This window comes from Neomonachus schauinslandi, chromosome 1 (genome assembly GCF_002201575.2).
Source record: "Neomonachus schauinslandi chromosome 1, ASM220157v2, whole genome shotgun sequence".
In the NCBI taxonomy this organism is placed as follows: Eukaryota; Metazoa; Chordata; class Mammalia; order Carnivora; family Phocidae; genus Neomonachus; species Neomonachus schauinslandi.
Genome location: NC_058403.1, coordinates 214,381,834 through 214,393,929, shown reverse-complemented (window position 1 = coordinate 214,393,929; position 12,096 = coordinate 214,381,834). Strand labels below are relative to the sequence as shown.

At 60.4% G+C, this 12,096-nt stretch overlaps 1 protein-coding gene across 1 annotated transcript in view; it reads right to left on the bottom strand.

Moving 5' to 3' along the window:
- The window catches only part of POLRMT (RNA polymerase mitochondrial), a 10,924-nt gene extending 3,990 nt beyond the window's left edge, over positions 1 to 6,934 (bottom strand). The window contains exons 1-7 of the mRNA XM_044913193.1: positions 6,829 to 6,934; positions 6,198 to 6,296; positions 4,175 to 4,785; positions 1,776 to 1,906; positions 1,465 to 1,657; positions 373 to 525; positions 32 to 196 (exon numbers count right to left, since the gene is read on the bottom strand). Coding sequence (XP_044769128.1) covers positions 32 to 196; positions 373 to 525; positions 1,465 to 1,657; positions 1,776 to 1,906; positions 4,175 to 4,785; positions 6,198 to 6,296; positions 6,829 to 6,916 — 1,440 coding nt within the window. The 5' untranslated portion in view covers positions 6,917 to 6,934. The remainder of the gene's footprint in view (positions 1 to 31; positions 197 to 372; positions 526 to 1,464; positions 1,658 to 1,775; positions 1,907 to 4,174; positions 4,786 to 6,197; positions 6,297 to 6,828) is intronic.
- Between the last annotated feature and the right edge of the window lie 5,162 nt (positions 6,935 to 12,096).

The window sequence follows — 12,096 nt, the reverse complement described above, 5'->3', positions numbered from 1 at the left end:
CCCCCCCCCCCCCACTGCCTCCAGGCCCCACCTGCAGCAGCAGCTCGGTGAGCTCCTCCTCGGTGAGCACGCACAGGTACGGGAAGATGGTGCAGCGGCCGGCACGAGCGGCGCGGGCCTCGCTGGCCTTCAGCTCCTGCAGCCCCAAGCTTAGCGCCTGCACCCACTCGGCACGCAGCTGCTTCAGGGTGTTCCGCTGCGGGGCAGGGGAGGAGGCGTCACCGCCACGCCCTCCAGGCCCTCGGGGCCGCCTCGCACCCTTCCTGCGGTGCCAGGGGGCACACGGCCTACCCTGGCTCTGGGGAGGCAGCAGCTGCCCGCCACGCCCCCCCCGCCCCCAGACCGGGGGTGTGATCCAGCCCCGTTCCTCACCGCCTGCAGGACCTCCTTGGTCAGCACCCGGGCCTTCTCCACGGATTCCACGGCCACGGTGGTGGCCATCTCCACGCCCAGCTGCTGCTGGAAGAGGCTCTGCAGCTTCTGCAGGGGCAGGTGCAGCTTCGGGTACGACACGGGGCCGCTCTGCTGGTGCGGACAGGCGGGCAGTGAAGCCCAGAGCCGCTGGTCCCCCTGCCCTTCCACAACCCACCCCACCGCCGGCCCCAGCAGGGCCACGTGTGAAAACCGCCCGTCCACGAGGCCGGCAGGACACGATGCAAAGCAGCCTGTGACAGCCACGCTGGTCCGAGCGCCCAGCACTGGCCGGCCTCACTGGGCAGGGGCCGGGACAACCTGGGGAGACACGGTTCAAGTGCCTGTATGCGTCTTTTCTTTAAACTTGGGACTGTGTGGGGCGCCTGGGTGGCTCAGTTGGTTAAGTGACTGCCTTAGGCTAAGGTCATGATCCTGGAGTCCCGGGATCGAGTCCCACATCGGGCTCCCTGCTCGGCAGGGAGTCTGCTTCTCCCTTTGACCCTCCTCCCTCTCATGCTCTCTGTCTCTCATTCTTTCTCTCTCAAATAAATAAATAAAATCTTTAAAAAAATAAAAAATAAAATAAATAAACAAACTTGGGACTGTGTGAACGTGTGACCAGTCCGAAAACAGATCACTTTAAACAGCCCAACCCGACACACGGAGAATCACGAACAGGTCCACATGGAGCAGGGTGACTCATGATCCCCAGAGCGGACGGAGTCCCTCTGCCCACCTGCAGCTCTAGGCTGCCCGGGCTCAGGGCACTGGCTGCCAGCTCTGCCTGGAATTGTTCCTCCAGGTGGGAGACCAACACCAGCCCAGCCGTGGCACCTTTCTTTAGGGTCAGGGCCCCGCTGGGAGCCAAGACTTGCCAAGTCTGGCTTGTCTGGCCTCTGAGGAGCAGGGAGGGCGTCCCTAGGAGGCGGGTGGCGATGAGAGAAAGAAAAGGAGGGGCCGAGGCCTGGGAGACCCCACAAGGGCAGGGTGGTCCCAGCTCGTCCCCCACACAACATGGCCCCCCGCCCGTGGGTGTCAGGGCCTGCTCACCTTGGCGTAGATCTCCCTGAGCAGTGGTGAGGTGTTGACCTGGGGCGGGGGCTGCGGCCGCGGCGGCAGGCTGAAGGCGGGCTGGGCCTTGTGCACGGCCCTCAGGACCATGGCCTGCTCCTCCTGGCACAGTGGCATGCTGGTAAACAGCCCCTGCAGCTTCAGCCCGTCCCGGGCCATCTGGTCCAGACACCTGCAGGGGGCACACGGTGGGCGCAGACCCACCCAAGGGATGGGTCTCAGCGCCAGGAGGCCGTAGGGGCCTGGGGGAGGGGGTCCAGCCCCCAGCAAGGGCCAGGCGGCACACCCACCTCTGGATGGTGTTGCTGTCCTGGTCCAGCCGTCCCATGCACTGCAGGGCAGCCGCGTAGGACAACAGGTCTGGGGTGAGGCCAGCATCCTTCACCATGAAGAACACGTAAACCAGCTCTTTGAAGGAGCCCTGGGGAGACAAATTTGGGGTGAGGGCCTGGGCGTGGCCGGCCCGCCCCTCGAGACCCCTCTCTGTGGCCGGCGAGTCAGGCAGGGAAAGGCTCGCTGGCCAGGACGTGACCGTGAGCCTCTGGGGGCAGCGCAACGGGCACCGCGGCGGGGTCGGGGGAGGGCCTGGGCCCCGAGGGGAGCGTGCTAGCACGAGTCCAGCCTCGCCCCAAGAGGCTCTCCGGCGGGATCTGCAGAGACCCCGCTCTGCGTCCGGCAGTTTTCCGGTCTCTCTTGGTCCGCCTGCTTGGGGCTCAGCACGTCCCCGCCTCACGCGGGCACCGCGGCTCTCGGGCCAGCAGGTGCCGCCTTCCCGTCCCCGCTCCGACTCCCTCGCACGCGCCGCGGTGTAGCTGCGCTACCGCAGAGTCTCTCAAGAAGGCAAGGCTCCGGCGCTCCCCCACCCGCGGTCCTGCGGCCCTCATCTGAGGCCTGCTGTCGCGGCAGGGACCGCCGTGCCGGCAAGAGGGCTCTGGAGGGCTAGTCTCAACGACCCTGCACGGGCTGCCCTCCTCGTGGTCACCAGCCACGCGAGGTCGCTCCGTGGATGTTCAGCCCTACAGGGGGTCACACGCGGCTGGTGCAGACAAAGTTCTACCGGACAGCGCCGGTCTCGAACGAGCACATCCATCCCACACGGACAGAATCTTGGTAACGCCAACAACACGAAAACATGCACTTCTGAAGTTCACACGTTCTCTTGGCCTTGTCCTAAACACAGATGATGGTCAAAGCCCTGAATTAGGTCCCTCAGTCTTCCCAAGAGTCGAGCAGCATTCCCTGCTCTACAGATGGGGAAACCGAGGCTCAGAGAGGCGTGAGCAGTGCAGGCCACACAGTGGGCACATGGCAGAAACAGGACTCAAACGTGGGTCTGGGTGACAGCCAAGCCCCATCACACACACGGGCCGCCCAGAAACAATGACTTGTGAAGCCAGTAATGGCCGTGAAGTCCGTGCACAATACAGAAGAACGGGGCCTGGAGTGGGCTAACTAGTGACACCCCCAAATTCACATGTACCCAGACCCTCAGAACAGGGGCTCTACTGGGAGACAGGATCTTTGCTGACGTAACGAGTCAAGATGAGGCCATCTGCAGGAGAGTGTCTCGTCGGTAAGGTGTCCGTGTGACCACGGAGGCAGATGCTGGAGGGACGCGGCCACAGGCCAAGGACGGCAGGCACCCCCGTGAGCTGGGAGAGGCAGGAAGGACCCTCCCCAGAGCCTCCAGAGTGGGCGCGGCCCCGCCACACTCGGATCTGGGACTGAAAGGAAGTAAATCCCTAGCACTTGAAGCCGCCCCGATGTCTGTCATCTGCCCCTGGGACCGCGGGAAGCTCACACGCGGGCTCCTGGCGGGAATGTCCCGCTGTAACAGGGATCTTTGCTGGGGGACCTGGAGGCCTTGTGACCTTGGATGGGAGAACAGGGCCCTTCTGTCTTCACTAACTCCCTAAATCTAGCACACCTCCCAGGGATGAGTGCAGACAAGAAACTGCCTGTGACAGCCACCGGTGTACATGGGGCATCTGTGTCACATCGCGTCACGTCGTAGCCCAATGCAGACGTACAAGAGACGGTGGCTCCTGGGCCTGTCGCCCAGTCCGTGCGGAAGGTGCGGCACGGTCTCCACCACAAGCCCACCCTCCTGTGCCCACACCTAGGTCTTCACACAACCGTCTCCTTCGCAGGCCTGCGCGGTTCCTGCTGGCCCTGAAACAGGGCTGCAGGTGCAGGGGAGCGAGGAGGCAGGGCAGTTGGCCCCTCACAAGCACACGTCTGTAACACTGTCCTGAACAATCAGAAAAGACGACACCGCAGGGAAAACTAAGAAAACTTGGAAAGACCCGGGATGCAGCTAAAGCGGAGCCCAGAGGGAAGTTCCGGCCATGAACGCCTGCGTTTAAGAAACAAGGATCGCGACAAAAAACCTACACCTCAGGAAACTAAAGCATCGAAGTCACGGTGTCGAGTAAGGGGGGACGCCAGAAGGTAAGAAGCCCCAGCCAAGGAGTCAGAAGGAGAAACGCTAAAACTTTAGCAGGAATTCTTCCTTCTTTCTTGGTTGTTTGCAAAATTTCCGCTGAGGAACACACGTGGTTTATGCTTGACAAGCCCGAGAGAATCGCTGAAATGGTAACAAGCAGCAAGACCAGGGCTGGCGCCTAAGTGCCACTCGGGCCTTGACTCCCGCCGGGACGCCGCCCCCCGTCCCGGGGCCGCCGCTCACCTTGCGAGCCCAGCCGAGCATGACGGTGTTGTACATGGCCAGCGTGAGCCGCCGCTGCTGCCGGGACCGGCTGTGGAAGGTGACCAGCACGTGGTGGGCGAGAGGCAGGTGGCCCGTGAGCAGGCAGCACTCGAAGAAGGCCAGGAGCCTCTGCTGCTGGCTCTCCCGCTGCACAGAGGCGCTCTCAGCCTGCGGGGCCTGCCCGGCCTCGTGGCTCAGCTTCCGCGGGGCCTCCTGCAGCAGCTGCGCCAGCTGCTCTTCCCAGTGGCTCCGGGGGGCCCCGTGCTCCCAGTGATGCAGGCAGCTGGCCAGCTGGGCGTCCAGCAGGCGGGGTACCACCCGCAGCCTGTGCTCACAAGCCAGCTGCTGGGCTCGCACCTGCAGCTTCACCTCCAGCCGCTGCTTGCGCTTCTCCATCGCAAACTTCTCCTTGTCCAGTTTCTGGGCCCAGCGGCCACTGACCTCAGTGGCAGCGTCCTCAGGCCCCGTCTGGGCCTTCCCGGGTGGCTGGAAGCCGCCAGATGCCGGAAGTCGTCGGGCCATGCCGACCCTCTTCACCGTTACCTCCGACACAGACTCGGCCTGCAGCTGCCGCACCCGTGCCTCAAGCACTGTGGGGGCAAAGGGCAAGGATGTCAGGGGGGTCTCCAAGCCCCAATCTCCCCAGCCCCTCCTGGGCTGGGGGGGGCGTGGCTGGTCTCACCAGCTCTTGAGGCTTCAGCTTTATGTATTTGATGATTTTCAGGCACACACACCCTACCCACCTGCTCAGCACCCCTCTGAGCCTCTCGAACTCAACTTCCCCAGCAAGCTCCTGGTGTCCCCCCAAAACCTGCTCCTCCACGTCTGTCACTGGCAGTGCTGTCCTTGCAGGTGCTCAGCCGGAAACCCCAGGGTCGTCTAGGCCTCTCTCCCTCCACATCCAGTCTGTCAGTACACCCTCAGGGGTGTGCCCCTGCCTTCAAAATCTATCCAGGTGCCTGGATGCCCCCTGCCTTCACCACCTCCCACTCTCCCCCACATTGATCACTCCGGGCAGCCACAACGGCCTCAGGGCCTTTGCACACACTGTTCCTGATGGGTATGGGTATGGGCACAAGGTGACCCTGAGATAAAGGGGAAAGGCAGGGTGACCTTGGTCCCTGGAGTGCGCCAATACCCAGGACACGTGTTTTGGGATACACGCGTCAAAGACCATACCCTGGAGCAGGGCTGTGGGCACAGGTTTTTCTCCCGGAGGTGGCAACATCAGAGCTGACCTGGCGGCCACAGCTCCTTCTGGCTGAAAAGGCAGGCAAAGGCCACAGGGATCTGTGTCCTCAGCTGGGGCCGGCGGGGGGGGGGGGGGGGGGGGGGGGGGGGGGGGGGGGGGGGTCGGGATCTATTCTATGCGAGAGGAAACAGTTGGAGACTGGAGAGTGACATAATGCGATTCAGACTTCCAGAACCTTCTTACAGTTGAATGATAATAGTATCTGGGCTTTCCTTTAAAATAATTACGTGGTGGGTAAGAAAGGAAAGGCTGCTGTTGAGGATGGTGGTACTTTGCTTCTGTATGTTTGGAATTTCCTGAAATAAAGTTCTCCTTTTTAGAGGCTACCCCACCTCACCCCTGGGTGCTGGAGGGGAAGCGGGACATGCTGGACACGGTCTGGAAGACACATGCCCCCACCTCCCTCTGGAGGTGCTAGGACTGAGCTGTCCTTCCCCGGTTATGAAGATGGGAGGACCCCTCCTGGGCCCCTTCAGGTGCCCAAGCCCAGGCACATGAGTCAGTTCAGGGTTGGAATCCTGGCTCTGCATGAGCAGCTGCATGCAGCCCTGGCGCAGCCTCTCCAGCCTCAATTGTCTCACGTGGAAAGCAGGAGCGCCTGCTGGGTTTGGGGAAGGGGGAAACACTAACTGAGCTTCCTGTCATCATCCCCACGGGACCATGTCAGTTACCCTGTTCTACAGCAGGACATCCCGCAGGGGGCAGTGGGGAGAGGACTTCAGGCGCCAAGCCCCGGGGGGCTGGACTCACCCTCCAGCAGCTCTGCGTGGCCCCAGTCCCTCCGGCGGTCTTGCTCACAAGGGTTGGCAGAGGAGCTCCTTCTGCGGCCCCAGACGCCACTGAGAGCCCCTGTGGGTGACAAAGGGAGGCTGCGGGAGGCAGAAGGAGGCCCGCCGCGCAGGGGGGTGGGAGGTCCTCAAATGAGCGGAAACAGCAGGATCCGGGGGCAAAAGAGCTCTACGCTCAGTGGAAACCGTCAGTGGTCACGGGCCTCACGCTGGAAAGAAACCAAGAGGTCAAAGGTGAAGGGGACCTCAGAGCAAGGAAAATTTGGCTGTGGGACCGAAGATAACGGGTTACTCGAACTAAAGGTGTAGTGAGTTCAAAGGTCAAGGGCCCTAAATCTCAAATAAGGGTTCAGGGGACTCCAAAAGAAACCAGGACTCCAACGTCAAAGTGCTCTGCCGATCGCCGTCCGGAGACTGGCCCAAGGGCGAGTGAAAGCGGGGTCCAGTCAGTGGGTTCCCCAAAACCAGAACCCCATAGGGCAAGGGGCAAAGGTAGGGGGTGGCTGGATCTGACGGCCTAGAAGACGAAGGTCACGGCCGCGGGGAGAGGGGGCAGCGGCCGCGGCGTCTACCCCGGGCCTCCCCCGCGTTACCTTCCTCCGCCAAGGGGCCGGGCCGGCCTGCTGGCCACAGGGCCCTTCGGAGACCGGACGCGCCATGGCCCCAGCGCAGCGCCGACATGCCGCTCGCGCCCGCCGCGCAGCCCGCACTGCGCCTGCGCCTGCGCCGCCCGCACCTGCCGGGAGTTGTAGTTCCGCAGCCTACGGCGGCTTCGAAGGGACCTCGCGGCGGGAGGAGGCCACCGGAACCACAATTCCCAGAGAGCAGCGGGGCCCCGGAGGCTCGGAGGCATGCGCCGAAGGAGCCCTCTAATTGGCTCTTCCCTCTGTCAAGGAGGGGCGGGACAGAGCCGTTGCTTGGGTAACCCGCGTGACTCTGAGCCCTCTTTGGGAGGACCAGGAAGCCAAGTTTGTTTTTTTCTTAAAGGAATGGTCGCCAAATAATTAGGAAGACGTTCTGCAATTTAGCGATTCCTGTCTGCGATTTTCGCTGCTCCAACGTCGACTTTGGGGCGGGAGCTATGTATCGCGGAGGAAGCCGAGGTCGGGAGATGTCGATCCCCAACATTAGGGAGACCGCCGTGCCCCCAAACCAGGGGCAGCTGGGCCGTCGCCTTTCCGGGACATCTCCCTCGGCCACGCCCTCCGGGCTCAGTTTCCCCAGTAGTCAGCTCTCAAGCTCCCAAGGACAGGCGCAGAGCGGGCGCCTAGAGCACACGAACCTACTGAATTGATTGGATGACGAATAGAATGAGATAATCCCCGGAGCCTGGAGGTTCCCAGCCCTGCCTGGCCTTCAGGGTGACCCCACTCCGGCGTTAGAGTCAGACCTGGAAGGCACTGGGGAAACTGAGGCCGGGGGAGGGGCGCATCTGCTGGCATGGGAAGGACGAGAAGAAGAATATCAGGAGTAACTGTGTTCCAGGCAGCGTTCACAGCAAGTGCAAAGGCCCTGCGGCAGAGTCAAGTGTGGATAGCTGGAGGAACTTGAGCAGAGCTGGAGTTAGGGAGAGGAAGCAGAGACAAAGCTAGAGGGGCTCTTGGGCCAGACCACAGCGGGCCTTAGGGGCCTGGGCTCAAGCTGCCACCTGCCCTCAGATACTCCAACTTGGTTACCCCATTAGCCCAGAGTGGAAGCTGGACCTGTGCTCTGGAAAGGCCAGCCTCCTGGGCCTGGAGGCTTCTTGACAGCACGTTCCAGACGCAGCTGCCCACGCAGGCCTGTGCATTATGATTCCACCGGCTGGGAATGTTTTCAACAGACTGCAGCGTCCTCTCAAACCTGCCCCAGCCCACTCCAAGCTGCCCTGGGGGCCTCGACCTCAGATCTGACTCACACCTGGGAGTGCCTTCCTGTCCCTGGGGGGCTGAATCAGTTGGACCTGGTCTCTCAAGACCTAGAGACACCCCCTCAAACCTCTGTAGTCTGGCAGAGCCAGGAACCTGGGATGGAAGGCAACACTTTGGAGTTCTTTGTGCCTCCGTTCCCTCTTCCTTTCCTTGGGAATAGATGCCCTCAACCATTATTTCCCCAAGAGCCGGATTCCAGGAACTTAGCAGTGAGAAAGTTATTCTTTCTGCTTCTGCTCGAACACAGAAGGTCTCACTCCATGCCCGCCTGTATCTGATTCCAACCTCAGCTCTCTGGCTGCACTGCTGTCCATCTGAGGATCTGTCACGCGGCTCTCTCCTCGCAGCGTTTCCTGTTATGGCTTATTGTCATCATGTCAGTGTGTGGCTCTGGTTTTCCACTCCTGATGGTGAGATCAAGTTTCCTTGTAAAACGTAAGCAAGAAAAATGGGAATAACACACCAGACTGGTGGACAGAGGTGTGATTAAATGGGAAACACAGCGTCTGAGGTTGGAGTTTGGGAGACACCCGTGTTTCAGAAACTGTTTGCTTAAGTTGGGTTCTCACCCAAAACGTTTTGTCCGATTCTTGCCCTGAGACGTTCACACGAACCTGGGTTGTGCCCATGTCGAGAAAGGCAAGGATCTCTAGATGGAAGGTGAGGATACCGGATTCTAGGGATTGCCTGTAGTCAACTACCACAAACCAGGGCGCCTGGGTGGCACAGTCGGCTTCCGCTCAGGTCATGATCTCAGGGCCGTGGTCCGAGCCCCACGTTGGGGCTCCATGATCAGCAGGGAGTCTGCTTGAGATTCTCTCTCTCCTCCCCCTGCTCACTCGCTCTCTCTAAAAATAAATAAATAAATCTTAAAAAAAAAAAAATGAATTGCCACACACCTCGCGCCTCCAACAACAGAAAGGTATTCTTACGTTTCTGGGGGCCAACCCAACAGACACCCAGTGTCAGTATCCGCGGGCTGAAATCAAGGGGTTGCGGGGCTGCACTCCCACTGGAAGTTCCAGGCGGAGGGTCGTTCCCGCCGCCTCCAGCTTTTGGGGGCTCCAGGCGTCCCTTGGCGTGTGGCTGCACCCCATCCGGTCTCCACCTCCGTGGTCACGTGGTCTCCTCTGTGTCTGTGTCAAATCTCCCTGTGTTTCTCTCTTATAAGGACACTTGCAACAGTACTTGGGGCCTCATCCGATGATCTGAATTTCATTGTATCTGCCAAGCCTCCAAATAAGGTAAAATTCACAGGTTCCTGAATGAGAATGTGGACATATCTTCGGGGGCTGTTATCCAGCTGATCAGAAACTACCCTGGGTTTGTGACGAGCAGAAAAAGCTATTCTAGGGCGCTGTGGGGACAACAGGGGCCGTCTGACCCTGGATGGTGGATTAGATCGCAGCTTGGATATGACCGAAGACCTTGCCTGCAGGAAATACGTTCATGTGTTTAGAGGTGAAGTGGTACCATCTCTGTGGCTTATTCTCAAATATCCACTTACATAAAAAGATTACCTGTGTGCCTTTTTCCAGGTATGATGTCAACAGTGCACACGTCAGGAATACAGCTCAATTTTCACGAATCTGACACACAGGTGTCCCAAAAAACGCCCAGCCCCTGACAGCCCCCCACACCTCTCATCGCTGGCCCCCAGGGTGATACCCCCATCCTGATGCCTCACACCGGCGTAGTTGGTTTTGCCTGTTGTAGACCGTGACATAAATGGACCTCCTTTGTGTCAGGCTGCTGCTACTCAGCATCCTGTCTGAGACGCGTCCACATTGTTGTTTCCTGGGCACAGAATTCCCTGGTGGGAATTCGCTACGGTGTATTTACCCATCCTCCCACTGATGGAGAGCAAAAAGAATATATAGAATCGGGGAACGCAGGAATAGGGTGCCCACAGTGCTGTTCTTACAGGCTTGAAGTCTTGAAAAACCGCAATGAGACACCACTTTGCCCCATGAAGATGGCTGGAGCCAAAACGGGCGATCACCAGCGTCTGCAGGACGTGCAGAGATCGGAACCCTGGTGCACTGAGGGTAGGATGCGGATGGGACAGCCGCTGTGGAAAACAGTCTGGCAGTTCCTCAAAGAGCGAAACACAGAATTATCGTATGACCCAGCAGTTCTACTCCTGTTCATATAGACGAGAGAAATGAAAACACGTCCACGTAAAAACCTGTACACCCAGGTCCAAGGCAACACAATCCACAGCAGCCAAAAGGTAGAAACAACCAAGTGTCCGTCGATACATAAATGATACAGACCACGCGTCCACCACGCGTGGGAGCGTCCCTCAGCTGCGGACAGGAGCCAGGCGCCCACACGCACTGCCCCAGGGACGGACCCCGAGCCCACGATGCTCAGGGAGGGAACCAGACACAGACGGCCACACGGGGTGTGAGTCCACGTGGGTGACACGTCCGGAACGGGCTCATCCGCGGACGGGAAGGGGGCTCGGGGGGCGGGGGCGGGGGAGAAGGTGGGGAGTGACCATTGATGGGGGCGGGGACGCTCAGGGAGGGACCCGGACACGGAAGGCCATGCGGGGTGTGAGTCCACGTGGGTGACACGTCCGGAACGGGCTCATCTGCGGACGGGAAGGGGGCTCGGGGGGCGGGGGCTGGGGAGAAGGTGGGGAGTGACCGTTGATGGGGGCGGGGACGCTCAGGGAGGGACCCGGACACGGAAGGCCACACGGGGTGTGAGTCCACGTGGGTGACACGTCCAGAACAGGCTCATCCACGGACGGGAAGGGGGCTCGTGGGGGCCGGGAGTTGGGGAGGGGGAGATGGGGAGGAACGGCTGATGGGATGGGGTCTCCTTTCGGGGCGATGGAATGTTCTGGAACTAGAGAGAGGTGAGGGCAGACAACCCTGTACTGAAAACACTTGAGTTGTACACCTCCATGGTATACCACATGTGTGGTATGTGAATTATATTTCAATGAAGCTGTTATTAAACTCCAACAACACCCGGGGCAGGACAGCTTCCTGGGCGTGGGTCCCACCCCCATCACACAGAGCCCCGAAGATTGTCCTCCCGGGGGCAGGGTGGGGACACTCCAGGAAGGGAAGACTGAGTTTCTGGCTGTGGGAATCAGGATGTTATTCCAAGTTTGTGCATCGCGGCGCCCTCTGCCCAGCGAGGCTGTGGATTACCTCATTCCATCCTTCCAGGCTTCTCTTCCTGGCCCATTTTCCTGAGGTGGCACTGAGGCTTGGGGAGGTGACACAAACATGCAGGATCCCTCAGGTGCTGGCCTCAGGGCTCCAAGTGCGGGGACACCCTCTCCCATCTCAGTCCTGGGGTCCTGTAGCTCAGGCACACCCCATACATGGCCCTCCTGGGACCAGGAAGAGGGATCAGGGAATCCCCAGAGCCACCAGGAAGGCATCCCGGCTTCTGGCCAGGCCGGTTACCCCTCCACCACTCCACTGGGCCAGGCCTGTCACCTTGTCTTCACCCAGGTGCTATTTAAAGGTGCCACCTGGGGCCCTGGCTGTAGGACTGGGCCTATGGGAGCAGAGGGGCAGGGACTGGAGCCCTGGGATGTGTCCTGTACGGTGCCTTGGGGAAGGTGCTGACCCACTCAGGCCTCAGTTTCCCCACCTGTCAATGACGTCTCTGGGCTCTGAGTCTGTGAAGGTTCACCGTGCTCCTCTCAGGATCCAGGGCACAGGGTGCCTCCCAGTGGGGCTTGGGGCTTGGGTGTGTCTGTAAATGATGAGCAGGTATGGGAGTAAATGGAGCCACCCTCCTTGGACATGCAGCTCTGGACGACGCTGGGGACCTCGTGCGGGCCCCAGTCATCATCCATGCCCCTGTCAGCTGGCCACAGACATGCACACATGTCCATCTGCCATCAGCCCACAGCACCCCATCCCCTCCCCTGCCCAACACCGGGATGCACAACATTCCCTCTACCCACATGTCCCCCCA